The sequence below is a fragment of the Vidua macroura genome, chromosome 1 (genome assembly GCF_024509145.1).
Source record: "Vidua macroura isolate BioBank_ID:100142 chromosome 1, ASM2450914v1, whole genome shotgun sequence".
In the NCBI taxonomy this organism is placed as follows: domain Eukaryota; kingdom Metazoa; phylum Chordata; class Aves; order Passeriformes; family Viduidae; genus Vidua; species Vidua macroura.
This window is the reverse complement of record NC_071571.1, coordinates 599,613-614,229: the sequence shown is the minus strand read 5'-3', so window position 1 is coordinate 614,229 and position 14,617 is coordinate 599,613. Positions and strand designations below refer to the sequence as shown.

The window sequence follows — 14,617 nt, the reverse complement described above, 5'->3', positions numbered from 1 at the left end:
CCTGGGGCACTGGCACCGCACGGGGCACAGGCGGGTCTCTGCCTCTCGGGGACTCCCGAGCAGCGCCATCCCCGGGACCTCCAGATGCCGCGGGGGGGACCCTCAGTGTGGGGCACAGACCCGCAGGGCTGGGGGGCTCAGGGACCCTCAGTGTGGGGCACAGACCCGCAGGGCTGGGGGGCTCAGGGACCCCACTGCGGGGCACAGACCCGTAGGGTTGGGGGGCTCAGGAATGCTCAATGTAGGGCACAGACCCCCAAGGTTGGGGAGCTCAGGAACCCTCAGTGTGGGGCTCAGACCCCCAGGGCTGGGGGGCTCAGGGACCCTCAGTGTGGGGCACAGACCCGCAGGGTTGGGGGGCTCAGGGACCCTCAATGTGGGGCACAAACCTCAAGGCCTGCAGGGCTCTCTAGTTCCCCAGGACCCCAAAACTCCCTGCAGGCCCCCATTCCCAGGATCCCCCGAGCCCCCCGTGCTCACTCACCCGCCTCGTCCGAGTCGTCCCCGGGGGGACAATCGAGCCGCCCGTCGCAGACCCGCGCCGGGGGGAGGCAGCGACCCCCGGCACAGGCGAACTCGGGGGGGGCGCAGGCCCGGGGCGGACACCCCGCCTCGTCCCAGCCGTCGGGGCAGTGGGTGACACCGTCGCACCGGGCCCCCCAGGGCAGGCAGCGCCCGCCGGGGCAGCGGGGCTGGTGGGGGGCGCAGGGGGGGTCGCACAGCTCGTCCGAGCCGTCCCCGCAGTCGTCCTCGTTGTCGCAGAGCCACGCTCCCGGCACGCAGAGACCCCCGCCCCGGCACCGGAACTCCCACGGGGCGCAGCCGGGGGCGGCGGGACACGGGGACGCGGTCGGGGGGCACTGCCAGCGCCCCTCGAGGCACGTGCTGGAGGCGGGAGGCAGACGGGACTCACAAGGGGCCGGGGGGTCCCGTGTCCCGGTGTCCCCCCGCCCCGGCGTTCCGGTGTCCCCCTGTCCCGGTGTCCTGCGGTCCTGGTGTCCAGGGGTCCCAGTGTCCCAAATCCCAGTGTCTCCGTGTCCTCCTGTCCCGATGTCCTGGGATCCCCGTCCCCCAATATCCCATTTCCCCGGTGTCTCTGTGTCCCCATGTCCTGGTCCCTCAGTGTCCCGGTGTCCCGGTGTCCTCCTCAGTGTCCTCAGTGTCCCGGTGTCCCGGGACCCCAGCACGTCGCACCCCGGGATCCCAGTATCCACCAGTTCCTCACCAGTTGCTGCAGCCCTGGGTCACGGTGGCCCCGGCCGGGAAGGCGAAGCCGTCCCAAAAGCAGGGGCAGGCGGGGGGGTCCACGCACAGCCCGTCTGCGGGGGGGCACAGGGGTGGCACCGTGACCTCCCAGCCCGTCCCGGACCCCCTGTCCCCCACCCAACTCCCTGCCCAGCCACCTCCCTCCCCCCAGCCCCCCCAAACCTCTTCTGTCCCCCAGAGCCCCCTCCCCGCGCTGTAGCCCCCCCCTCACCGTGCAGGACCCGCCCGGGGGGGCAGAAACAGCCCTCGAGACACCCCAGGGCCCCGCAGAGCTCGGGGGGGTCGCGGCCGAGGTCGCGGCAGGTGGGGGGGCAGGGGGGGCCGCAGGGGCTGTACTCCTGCCCCCCCTCGCACTGCAGGGCTGCAGAGATTGGGGGGGTTAGGGGGGCTGGAACCCCCCCACTCCACAGCCTGGGACCCCCGAAACACCACGCGAGGCTCTTGCGCCCCCCTCAGTCCCACAGCCCCACGGGGGACCCCCCCCCCCCCCCGCGCCATGGCCCCTATGGGGGCTCCTGCACCCCCAGACCCATTGCCCGGCCCCCATCCCGGCACATCCCACCGGGGGCTCAGCCCGAACCTCCCCGTGTCCCCGGGCTCCCCCCGGGCCCTCCTGTGCTCTCCCGAGCCCCCCCAGACTCACGGCACAGCCCCAGCTCCTCCAGCGCAGGGGCAGGATGGGACCCCTCCCACTCGTCCCCCAGCCCCCCGGGGCCCCCGGTACCCCTGGTCGCTCCCGGTACCCCCCGTGCCCCCCGGACCCCCCCGTGCCCCCCAGGTGCCTCCTGTGTCCCCCAGCCCCCCATACCCCGGGTACCCCCCCTGTGCCTCCCAGCCCCCCCGTGGCCCCTGGTCCCCCGGTACCCCTCCAGTCCCCCGTGCCTCCCGGTACCCCTGGTCGCCCCCGGTGCCCCGGCACCCCCCGGTACCCCTGGTCGCTCCCGGTGCCCCCGGGCCCCCCCAGGCCCCGGACTCACGGCACAGCCCCTGGCTCCGCCAGCGCAGGGGTCTCCCCCGCCGGCCGCACTCCTCGGCGTAGGCGGCGAGCGCCGTGCACAGGCACTCGCAGTCCCCGCCGCTGTCGCACCTGGGGCACGCGCCGTGGGACAGGGCCCACACCCGGGGACCCTCCGTGGGGCTTGGGGAGCCCCCGAGCCCCCCAAACTCACCCGCAGGCGTCGAACAGGCACCACTCGTAGAAGCGCTGGGGGGGCACCAGGTCGTGGCAGGGGGCGAAGAGCTGGTGCCGCAGGACCCCGCAGCGGCCCCGCGCCCAGGCCGAGCGCTGGGGGCTGTCCTGGAGGGGACACCCCGTCAGACCCCCCGAGTGTCCCCAGCCGGGCCCCCACTGACTCCGCGTCCCCCCATTGTCCCGGTTCAGGCAAATTTTGCGGAGATCGCAGGGGTCGCAGCCGGGAATGAGACTGCCGGGGGATTTCAGCCGAGGCTAAGGCACCTCCTCATCCTCCTCCCTCTGGGATTTCACTCCCTCGCTGATCTGGACCATCAGTGCCACATGTTCTTTTGTAACCCCCAACGTCCCCCTGCCAACTCTTGTGTCCTCCAGAGTCCCCCTGCCAGCTTCTGTGTCTCCCTGTCTATGCCCTGTGTCCCCCTGTGTCTCCCCGTGTCCCGCGGTGTCCCCATCCACTTCCCGTGCACCCCTGTCAATCCCCCACGTCTCCCCGTGTCACCACCGTCCCCCTCTGTCCCCCGGTCCCCGTACATCGCAGGGGTGCGGGCGGTGGCCGTCGGCCTCGGGGCAGAGCGGGCTGAGGCGCCAGGAGTCCCCGAAGATCTCGGGGGTCGCCTCGAGGGCCCCGTCCCGGCTCCCGAAATCGTTCTCGGCGTCGCCGTCGAAGTTCCCGCAGAGCCCGGCCAGGCGGCCGCGCAGCCGCGGGGACACGCGCACGTACACGCGGGTCCCTGCGGGCACCGCGGGTGGCAGGGGTGCCACCCATGGCGCCCGGGACCCCCCGCGGGACCGACGGCACCCCCGCGGTCACCCTTCCGCGGTGCCACCGGCACTGCGGACCCCATGCGGCACCAGGGACCCCGCCATGGTGACACCGCCATGGCACCACCAGCGCCAGGGATCCCCCACAGCCCCCAGTTCTGGGGACCCCCACCCGTGTCCCCCCGGGGTCTCACCTCCGTCCCACAGCACGGCCACCCCCAGGGACTCCCCAGGGACCCCCGTGTCCCCCCGTGTCCCCCCGGGGTCTCACCTCCGTCCCACAGCACGGCCACCCCCAGGCGCGTGAGGAGCAGCAGGAAGAGCCCCGCGCGCTGCAGCGCCAGCCCCGAGCCCCCGAACACCTTGGGGGGTCGCACGGCCACCCCGTTCACTGTCACCTCTCGCCCTGCCGGCGCGGCACCGAGGGTCACCCCCACGTGTCCCCCCACATCCCCCCGTGTCCCCTCATGCTCCCCCCCACACTGCCGCGACGGGGCTGGGGTGTCACTTTGGGTCACCCCGCCACTTCCCCGTCTCCCTCCGTGTCCCCCCATGACCTCCCGTGTATCCCCCGTGTCCCCTCGGGTCCCCACCCCCTGCAGCCCCCACCCTACCGCGACCGAGCCAGGATGTAACACCCACAGGTCCCCGTGTCCTCTCCATGTCCCCCGTGTCCCCTCTCACCCCGCAGCATGTGCACCACGGTGTCCCCCGTGTCCCCCGTGTCCCCTCTCACCCCACAGCATGTGCCCCACGGTGTCCCCCGTGTCCCTTCTCACCCCGCAGCATGTGCACCACGGTGTCCCCCGTGTCCCCTCTCACCCCGCAGCTTGTGCCCCACGGTGTCCCCCGTGTCCCCCGTGTCCCCTCTCACCCCGCAGCATGTGCACCACGGTGTCCCCCGTGTCCCCCGTGTCCCCCCTCACCCCGCAGCATGTGCACCACGGTGTTCCCCATGGCCACCACCACGGACTTGGTGCAGGTGACGCCGCTGGCGCCGCAGGGGACGTTCTCGGCGGTGACAGCGAAGAGCCCGGTGGCCTCGCGGGCCAGCAGGTACTCGCAGTCCCCCGCGAAGGTGAAGGCGCGGCCATCGAAGGTGACATAGTGGGGGTCCCCCGTGGCCACGCAGGTCCCCGCGCACTCCTCGCGCCCGCAGTGCCACCGCTGTCCCTGGCACACGCTGCGGGGACAGGCTCGGTGCCACCGCGGGGGCTGGCAGGGGGCTGAGGGTGTCTCCGAGGGCCTGGCAAGGGTCTGGGGGTGTCCGGGGGTCCCACCAGGTGTTGCAGTCGCGGGCGATGGTGGCGTTGGGCGGGTACAGCTGCCCGCCGTGGTGACAGGGACACTCGTCCGGTGACACGCAGCGCCCGCCCTGCCACCAGAGCGCGGTGAGGGGGGCTCGGGGGGAGTCCCACGTGCCCATCCCGCCGGGGGTGTCACCCACCAGGAACAGGGTGCCGGGGGGACACACGCAGCCGTCGGCGGGGCCGCCGCAGGTGCCGGAGGGCTCGGCGGGGTCGCAGCGGCGCAGGCAGGACCCCGGCGCGTGCAGCAGCCCCGGGGGACAGCGCGGGGCGGGGGGACACGGGGCGGGGGCGCAGCGCCACGACCCCCCTGCGCACACACTGCGGGGGGGCGGGAGGGACCCCAGTCCGTCTGAGACCCCACGGCAGGATCCCCCCGCCCCAAACTCCAGAACCCAAATCCCACCGAACCCCCCCCCGCCGGGGTCCCCACCTCTATCTCCAGCACCCTCCAACCCCCCGAGCCCCCCTCATCGCGGTGCCCCAAGCTCCAGCCCCCACATTCTGCTGAGACCCCCATGCGCGGTCCCCATGTCCCCATCCCCACCCCTCATCCCCCCAAATCCCGCTGAGCCCCCCCCCCCCCCCCCCAACGGAGTCTCTGCACCCCCATTCTCATCTCCCAGCACCCAAATCCCACTGGTCCCCTGCACCCGCATCCCCCGGGAACCCCCATCCCACTGAGGGCCCCGAACTGGGGTCCCCCCCCGCTCCCCGGTTGTGCCGCGGCCCCGTCGCTGTCCCCACGGTGGGACACGGGACAAAAGCCCCTCCGTCCCGTGGGGCGTCACACCGGGCTGGAGGGGTTTTCATCAAGCGTCACCGTCACCGCCACATTCCGCCTGGGTGACCCCCGTCCTGTGGGTGACCCTCCAGCACCCCAAACCTCCCCGCGACGCCCAAATTTCCCCCTGCACCCACCAGGCCTGGCAGCCGCGGCGGATGCGGGCGCCGGGCGGGTACAGGCGGGCGCCGCGGGGACACGGGCAGGCGGCAGGGGGCACACACTGGCCCCCCTGGGCCAGCAGCAGCCCCGGGGGGGCAGCGGCAGCCGGGGACGCAGAGGGTGTCCGGAGGGGGACAGTCACTGGCTCCGGGGGGCTCTGAGCAGGAACGGCCGCAGGGACCCCCGCAGTCCCGGTACTGCTGCCCCCCGGGACACGGCTCGTCTGGGGGGACATGGGGGGGTCACCGGGGGGGCAGACATCACCTCATCCCATCCCATCCCATCCCATCCCACCCCATCCCATCCCATCCCCATCCCCATCCCATCCCATCCCCATCCCATCCCCATCCCATCCCCATCCCCATTCCCATCCCCATCCCATCCCATTCCCATCCCATCCCATCCCATCCCATCCCATCCCATCCCATCCCATCCCATCCCCATTCCCATCCACATTCCATCCCATCCCATCCCATTCCCATCCCATCCCATCCCATCCCCATCCCAATTCCCATCCCCATCCCATCCCATCCCATCCCATCCCATCCCATCCCATCCCATCCCATCCCATCCCCATCCCATCCCCATCCCCATTCCCATCCCCATTCCATCCCATCCCATCCCATCCCACCCCATCCCATCCCATCCCATTACCATCCCATCCCATCCCCATCCCCATCCCATCCCATCCCATCCCCATCCCCATTCCCATCCCATCCCATCCCATCCCATCCCATCCCATCCCATCCCATCCCATTACCATCCCATCCCATCCCCATCCCCATTCCCATCCCATCCCATCCCATCCCATCCCATCCCATCCCATCCCATTACCATCCCATCCCATCCCCATCCCCATCCCATCCCATCCCCATCCCCATTCCCATCCCATCCCATCCCATCCCATCCCATCCCATCCCCATCCCATCCCATCCCATCCCATCCCATCCCATCCCATCCCATCCCATCCCCATTCCCATCCCATCCCATCCCATCCCATCCACATCCCCATCCCCATCCCATCGCTATCCCAATCCCCATCCCATCCCATCCCATCCCATCCCATCCCCATCCCAATTCCCATTCCCATCCCATCCCATCCCATCCCATCCCATCCCATCCCATCCCATCCCATCCCCATCCCAATTCCCATCCCCATCCCAATTCCCATCCCCATCCCATCCCATCCCATCCCATCCCATCCCATCCCATCCCATCCCATCCCCATCCCCATCCCCATTCCCATTCCATCCCATCCCCATCCCATCCCCATCCCAATTCCCATTCCCATTCCATCCCATCCCACCGCAGAGGCTCCGGTTCCTCCACTCCAGCTCCGTCCCCTCCCGGGCGCATTCCCGGCCGTAGGCGCCGAGCGCCGGGCACAGGCACCGCTCCTGCTCCCGCTCCCGGCAGGAGCACACGTCCCAGCGGCACAGCTCCAGGAACGGCTCCGGATCCACCACGCGGTGACACGGCTGTGCCGGAGGGGACGCTGTCACAGCCGTGTCACCTGTCCCCGCCCGCCCCCGCGCGGGGTCCTCACCTGGAAGGCCGGCCCCACGAGCACGGCGCAGGCGGCCTCGGCGCGCTCCCGGCTCCCGGGGAAGCCGACGCAGGGATCGGGAATGCCGGGGCCCAGCGCCGGGCAGGCTCCGGCCGCCCGGAAGGCGTTGGCGAAGGCGGCGACTCCCGGCTCCACGTCCCCCTCCGGCGTCGTGAATTCGTCACGCTGGTCCCCGTTGAAGGTCCCGCAGAGCCCCCGCACCTGCCCGGAGCAGGGCAGAGCCTCGCAGAGCCTCATCCCAGCGGCTCCATCCCGGAGCGGGCAGAGCCTCATCCCAGCGGCTCCATCCCAGAGAGGGCAGAGCCTCATCCCAGCGGCTCCATCCCAGAGAGGGCAGAGCCTCATCCCAGCGGCTCCATCCCAGAGAGGGCAGAGCCTCATCCCAGCGGCTCCATCCCGGAGCCCGGCAGAGCCTCATCCCAGCGGCTCCCGGAGCCCGGCAGAGCCTGATCCCAGCGGCTCCATCCCGGAGCCCGGCAGAGCCTCATCCCAGCGGCTCCCGGAGCCCGGCAGAGCCTGATCCCAGCGGCTCCATCCCGGAGCCCGGCAGAGCCTGATCCCAGCGGCTCCATCCCGGAGAGGGCAGCGCCTCATCCGAGAGGCTCCGTCCCGCTGGGGCATCCCGCGGGTCCCGGGGGTCCCACTCACCGTGCCGGCCATGGCGGGCTGGAGGGTGATGAAGGTGTCGGGGGTCCCCAGGCCCCAGAGCAGGTGGGCATCGGGCAGCTGCAGGTGCAGGAAGGCCGAGGACGCGCGGCGGATGCTCAGCTCGGCACCGGAGAAGGGCAGCGTCACCTCCCGCCCGGCCACTGTCACCTCCCCTGAGGGCGACAGCAGTGGCTCCATCCGGTGGCCACCGGGATCACCGGGGGAACGTCCGGGGCAGGCACCGGAGTGGCTCCCGCCGCCACGGAGACTTTGAACGGGCACTGGCATGTCACCCACCGCCGTGGGGACAGGGGGGATGGGCACAGGGGTGAGACCCGCTGCCACAGGGACACTGGGGACAGGCACTGGGACGGCTGCCACAGCACCACCAGGGTGCGGGGATGATCCCAGTCCCGCTCCCGGTCTCGGTCCCTGTCCTGTCCAGGTGTGTCACCTGTGCCGTGGAGCCGGGCCGTGGTGCGGCTGGTGGTGACAGTGAGGCTGCGGGGACAGCCGAGGGGCCGGTGGCTGTCACACGGCTCGTGCTCGGCTGTGATCAGCAGCCGCCCCGCCACGAAGTCCTGGGGGCAGAGACACGGTGACAGCCCCCGGCCACCACGGCCACCGCGGCCACCACCCCACAGCCACCACCATGGCCACCATGGCCACCATGGCCACCACCCCGTCACCATGGCCACTACCAGAGCACGGCCTCGTCAGTACTCGGCCACCCGCGGTGTCCCCCGTGTCCCCTCACCTCCACCAGGGTGTGGGCGCAGGTGGCCGGCAGGGAGAAGCGGCGGCGGTCGAAGGTGACAAAGTGACGTCCCCCCAGCACCGCGCACTCGGCCGGGCACCGCTGCTGGTCACAGCGCCAGCGGCCACCCTCGCACGTGCTGGGGACACCGGGGACACCAGTCAGCGGGGAGGGACACTGCAGGGACCCCGGCGTAATGCGGGGACACGCGGGGGACTCCAGGCTGGGGGACACGTGGCAGGGGACACTGGGACAGTAGGGGACGTCACAGGGAACCTGGGATGAAGGGGGACACTCTACAGGGACCCCGGGGTGAGGGGACATCATGGAGGACCAGGATGGGAGGGGGGGGGGGACACGCCACAGGGGACCCTGGGGCTGTCCATCAGCGGGGTCCTCCCCAGTGGGTGCCAGCCCGGTGCCACCGCTGTCACCGCGGTGCCACCCACCAGCGGTTGCAGCGCTGGCGGATGTTCTGGCCGGGCTCGTAGCGCTGTCGCCGGTGGTGGCAGGGGCAGGCGGCCGGGGGGACACAGCTCGCCCCGTCCCGGGCCAGCCCCGGGCCGCACTCGCAGCCGCCGTGGCAGTGGCGGTGGCAGGTCCCCTGCTCGGCGCTGCCCGCGGTGACACAGGTGACCGGGCACAGGGACACGCAGTCGGAGAAGCGCTGCCCCGCGTCGCAGCGGCGCTCTGCGGAGAGGCGACACCGCGGTGGCACCGGCGGCGCCGCGGGGAGGGGCCAGGGAGGGGACACCCCAATTCCTACCGCAGAAGCCGGGATGGCGCCAGGGGACATCGACCTGGCGGCGGGAGCACTCCCGGGCGTAGGCGGCGAAGGTGTCGCAGGCGGCGGGGGGCGGGGGCCCGGGGGGTGGCAGGGGACCGGGGGATGGCAGGGGACCGGGGGGTGGCAGGGGAGCGGGGGATGGCAGGGGACCGGGCGGTGACACGGGGTCCCCGTCCCCGCACAGCAGTGCCACACACGCTGCATAGAACCCACTGGGGTCCACCTGGGGTGGGGGGAGCAGCAATGAGAACCCTCCAAGACTCCCCAGGAGACCCCAGGACCTCCCTCCGGATGAACCCCCTGGAATTTCCCAAACCTTCCAGGACCTTCCAGAATCCCCAGGATGCCCCAGGACTCCTGTCCCGCTTGACGCCCTGGGATCTTGCAGAACCCCCCAGGAAGTTCCAAGACTCCCCAGGACTCTCCGAAATCCCCTGGGACCCCCACAGAGGCCCCTGGGAGCCCCCAGGACATCCCGGAACAACTCTGGGATCTCCTGGAACTCCCAGGAGCCTCCCGGTACTTCCCGGGACCACACGGTTCCCCCAGGACATTCCAGAACCCTTCAGGACACCCCCAAGACCCACCGAGACCCCCTGGGACACCCCAAGCCCCCCGGGGCCCCCTGGTGCCACTGACCTCGCCGTGGCACTGCCGGAAGGGCTGGGCCAGCAGCTGCCCACACGTGGCCACCGCCGGTGCCAGCTCACCTGGGCCACACCTGGTGCCACCCTCCGGCACGTCCCTGCACGGGGGCTGAGTTGGGGGTCCCTCAGCGCGGGGGTGGCGCCCGGGGACCCCCAAATGGGCACGGGGCATCACCCTGGCCCCTCAGGTACCTCTGTGCCAGCCACCGGCACCTTCCAGGCGTTGCCAAAGGCGGCGGCGACGGCAGCGATGTCCCCGTCAGGGCGCACGAAGTCGTCTGGGGGGACAGGTAGGGTGGGGGCAGGTGGGGCGTCCCCCGGCCCCCCAGGTGGGGTGGGGGTGGCGCCGGGCGTGTGGAACTCACCTGCGGGGTCGTCGGTGTAGGTGCCACAGAGCCCCCAGGTGCCACCGCGCAGTTCGGGCTCCGCTGTCACTGTCACTGCCAGGTCACTGTCCCAGGCCACCCGCACACCCAGGCTGCTGGCCACGGCCACCCAGTCACCCGGCCAGGTGACACCGAGCCCTGCGAGGGGATGGGGGCAGGCTGGGGACAGGGATTCTGGTGGCAGCTGGTTGATCACCGTGTCCTGGTGCTTCCTGATGGTACTGGGGGCTCGTCCTCACCCTGCCCCGGGCTGGTGGCCTTGGGGACCTCACCTTTGTGCAGGTAGGGGCGTCCCTCCGGCACTGCCGCCCCGTTCACCGACACGTTCCGTCCCTCGGCCACCACCGTGTCCGTCCCGAAGGTCATGTGCAGCACCTGGGGCAGTGGGGGTGGCACTGGGACACTCAGGTGTGCCAGGGACAGTGAGGATGGGGATGGGGCACTCAGATGTGCCACGGTGACCAGGGATGGACCCATGGGTGTGCCATCCCAGCCCCCAAAACCCATTGCAGCTCCCATCCTGTTGGTTCCCACCCCATCACCCACCACAGCTCCCAGCCCCATTCCTCCTCTGGGAACAGCACCAGTGACCCCAGGTGACCCATCCTGTCCCCCCTCCCCCAGGGTCTGGGTGTCTGATGGTGACATCCCAGGCGCTGTCACCCGTCCCTGCTCCCGACACCCATCCCAACCCCACTGCACGCTGGCAGTGACTTTGAGTGCCCCCTCCCCATGCCCTCCTGCCCGTCTCCGGTACCCGGGGGTGTCCCAGGCCGATGGTGACGTCCCAGGTGCCGTCGGTGGCCGTGGCCAGGCTGTACCGGCAGCTCCCGGCGAAGCCGAAGTGCCGCCCGTCGAAGGTGCGGAAGCGCGTCCCGGCCCAGGCCTGGCACGTGGCCGGGGGGCCGCGGTGGCGCGGGGAGCCCCCGTCCCCGCCCAGGGGCAGGCGGGTGCAGGGCAGGCAGGGCCCCCCGGCGTCCCCGGTGTCCCCGCGGCGCCAGCTGTGTCCCCAGGGGTGCTGGCAGCACTCGGCGCGGCTCATGGCGCTGCCGTTGTGGCCGCCGGCGCTGTCCTGGCACTGCCACGCGCTGAAACAGCGGCCCAGGGAGCCGGGGCCTGTGGGACGGGGACAGTGGGTGACACCGAGGGGCACAGGGGGGTGGCACACGCCCCAGCACCCATCCCAGGCCCCAATGGGAGTGCCACAGTGAGGATGTCACACCGGGAATGACGTGGTGGGAATGACGCTCATCCCAACTCCCATCCTGACTCCCAGTTCCCATCCCGGCTCCCAGTCCCAGCTCCCAGTTCCCATCCTAGCACCAGTCCCAGCTCCCAGTTCCCATCCCGGCTCCCCGTCCCAGCTCCCAGTTCCTGTCCTAGCACCAGTCCCAGCTCCCAGTTCCCATCCCGGCTCCCCGTCCCAGCTCCCAGTTCCCATCCTGGCTCCCAGTTCCCATCCTAGCACCAGTCTCAGCTCCCAGTTCCCATCCCACATCCCATCCCAGCTCCCAGTTCCCACCCCGGCTCCCAGTTCCCATCCTGGCTCCCAGTTCCCATCCTAGCACCAGTCCCAGCTCCCAGTTCCCATCCCAGATCCCATCCCAGCTCCCGTCCTGGCACCCAGCCCTGCTCCCAGCACACCTCGCTGGGAATGACACGGTGGCAATGGTGCCCATCCCAGCTCCCGGTGGGAATGGCACAGCGGGGATGTCCCCAGGTGCCACCCCCGTGTCCCCCCTCACCCTCAGTGCAGCGGGCGCCGCTCCAGCCGGGACAGCAGCCACGCTCCGTGCGGTTCCGGACCACCGGCTGCATCTGCGGGGGGCTGTGGGGACAGCCCAGTGTCACCCAGCGTCCCCCGGAGCCAGCCCGCGCCACGTCCCCCCGGGCTCACCGGTAGATGTAGCAGAGGGCGGGGTCGGTGCCGGTGTCCCCGGGGGAATTCCCGCGTTCCCGGCGCGTGCGGTCCCGGTCCAGCCGCCACCCGGCCAGGCTGTACTGGTACAAACTGGGACACGGCACCGCGGCCTCGCGCCGCGGCGTCACCTCCTCCTGCTCCGTCACCAGCAGCGTCCGCTCGCACCAGCGCCTGCGGGCAGCCACGGCATCCGCCCGGGATCCGCCCGGGATCCGCCCGAGATCCGCCCGGGATCCGCCCGGGATCCCCCCGGGACCCAGCACAATCCCAGATCCATCCCAGCTCCCATCTGGCACCGCCCCATCCATCCCCACTCCGGGCACACGTCCCAGCTCCCAGCCTCCATGTGAGCACCCACCAGGGATCCATCCTGGCTTCTGGCACCCACCCCAGCTCCCACCCCTGCTCCTGCCACCCATTCCCGGCTCCCAACTCCCATTCCCAGTTCCAGCCCCCGATCTCCATTTCATACCCCCAGTTCCCAGTTCTCTTTCCCAGCTCCCAAACCCATTCCCAGTCCCCATTCTCCATCCCCCATTCCCATTCCCCATTCCTCGTTCCCATTCTCATTCCCCATTCCCATACCCCATTCCCCATCCTCATTCCCATTCCCATCCCCCATTCCCAATCCCCATTCCCACTCCAATTCCCCATTCCCCATCCTCATCCTCATTCCCATTCCCATCCCCCATTCCCATTCTCCATTCCCCATTCCCATTCCCATTCCCCAGTCCCCATCCCCCATTCCCAGTCCCCATTCCCATTCTCCATTCCCCGTTCCCATTCCCATTCCCCAGTCCCCATTCCCATTCTCCATTCCCCGTTCCCATTCCCATTCCCCAGTCCCCATTCCCACTCCAATTCCCCACTCCCATCCCCCATCCCCAGTTCCCATTCCCAGTCCTATCCCCCATTCCCCTTCCCCATTCCCGGTCCCATTCCCACTCCAATTCTCCACTCCCATCCCCCATTCCCATTCCCATCCCCCGTTCCCATTCCCCATTCCCCATCCTCATTCCCATTCCCCGTTCCCATTCCCATTCCCCATTCCCATTCTCCATTCCCCGTTCCCATTCCCATTCCCATTCCCCATTCCCATCCCCCATCCCCCATCCCCCATTCCCCGTTCCCATTCCCATTCCCCATTCCCAGTCCCCATTCCCAGTCCCCATTCCCCATTCCCATCCCCCATCCCCCATTCCCTGTTCCCATTCCCATTCCCCATTCCCAGTCCCATTCCCCATTCCCAGTCCCGTTCCCATTCTCCATTCCCTGTTCCCATTACCATTCCCCGTTCCCATTCCCCATTCCCAGTCCCCATTCCCACTCCAATTCCCCACTGCCATCCCCCATTCTCCGTTCCCATTCCCAGTCCCCATTCCCACTCCAATTCCCCACTGCCATCCCCCATTCCCAGTCCCTCACCCTGTGGCTGCCCCCACGGCTGTCACCCACAGCACGGCGATGGCCACGACCCCCCCAGCGACCCCCGGCCACGCCGCTGCGGCCATGTCGGATCCCGGATTTCCTGGAAAAGTGGGATCCTCCATTGTCACAATTCCCGGGGTGTCCCCGTGGCCAGAGGGTCCCACGGGGTCACCCCAGTGTCACCCACCCCAGTGTCACCCACCCCAGTGCCACCCACCCCAGTGTCACCCACCCCAGTGCCACTCACCAGCCCCGGCTCTGGCGCTGCTCAGCGGCTCCGGGATTTATGGAAAGTCCCCAGAAGTGCCACCAGCTGTGGTGACGCCGATTGGGCACAGCTGGCGGCTGGGGGGGGGGGGGGCATGGCGACACCAGGGTGACATCTCCCCGTTTCCTGGGAGAAGGGAATGGCATGGGACATCCGGGATCCGGCCCGGGGCGCGGGGACACGGATGTGGCGGGACAGCGGCTCCCGGTCACGCTCAACCCCCCCGTGTCCCCGCGCCCCTGTCCCGTGTCCCCTTGTGTCCTGTTTGTGTCCCCTGTACCCCCCCCCATGCCTCCGCGTCCCTGTCCTGTGTCCCCTCGTGTCTCGTGTGCCCTCCCAGCCCCCTGCCCCCCCACAGCCCGCTCCTGCCCTCTCCCGTGTCCCCCCCGTGTCCCCCCCCGTCCCCCCCGTGTCCCCCCCGTGTCCCCCCCGTGTCCCCCCCGTGTCCCCCCCGTGTCCCCCCCGTGTCCCGCCCTGTTCCCCCCGTGTCCCCCCCGTGTCCCCCCCGTGTCCCCCCCGTGTCCCCGTTTCTACCCCGTGTCCTTGCCCACTGTTCTCCCCATGTGTCACTCTCCCTGAGTGTCCCCAAGTCCCCCGGTGTCCCCATGTACCTGTCCGTGTCCCCGTGCCCCCCCCCCCCATGCTGTCCCCGACCCAGCCGTGCCCGTGTCCGTGTCCCCCCAGGGGGGACACCCGGCACGGCACTGGGGTGGGGGACTGGGGACACGGGGG

At 70.5% G+C, this 14,617-nt stretch overlaps 1 protein-coding gene across 1 annotated transcript in view; it reads right to left on the bottom strand.

The window, feature by feature from the left end:
• LOC128812663 (SCO-spondin-like) overlaps positions 1-13,700 on the bottom strand; it is a 31,531-nt gene extending 17,831 nt beyond the window's left edge. The window contains 27 exon segments of the mRNA XM_053987192.1: positions 485-885; positions 1,226-1,319; positions 1,478-1,627; positions 2,244-2,353; positions 2,436-2,563; positions 2,993-3,192; positions 3,495-3,629; positions 4,150-4,406; positions 4,504-4,598; positions 4,671-4,851; positions 5,452-5,570; positions 5,572-5,699; positions 6,783-6,954; positions 7,023-7,244; positions 7,692-7,864; positions 8,146-8,272; positions 8,449-8,587; positions 8,898-9,138; positions 9,215-9,458; positions 9,875-9,991; positions 10,075-10,160; positions 10,248-10,406; positions 10,541-10,643; positions 11,026-11,384; positions 12,014-12,096; positions 12,166-12,360; positions 13,615-13,700. Coding sequence (XP_053843167.1) covers positions 485-885; positions 1,226-1,319; positions 1,478-1,627; positions 2,244-2,353; positions 2,436-2,563; positions 2,993-3,192; positions 3,495-3,629; positions 4,150-4,406; positions 4,504-4,598; positions 4,671-4,851; positions 5,452-5,570; positions 5,572-5,699; positions 6,783-6,954; positions 7,023-7,244; positions 7,692-7,864; positions 8,146-8,272; positions 8,449-8,587; positions 8,898-9,138; positions 9,215-9,458; positions 9,875-9,991; positions 10,075-10,160; positions 10,248-10,406; positions 10,541-10,643; positions 11,026-11,384; positions 12,014-12,096; positions 12,166-12,360; positions 13,615-13,700 — 4,504 coding nt within the window.
• Between the last annotated feature and the right edge of the window lie 917 nt (positions 13,701-14,617).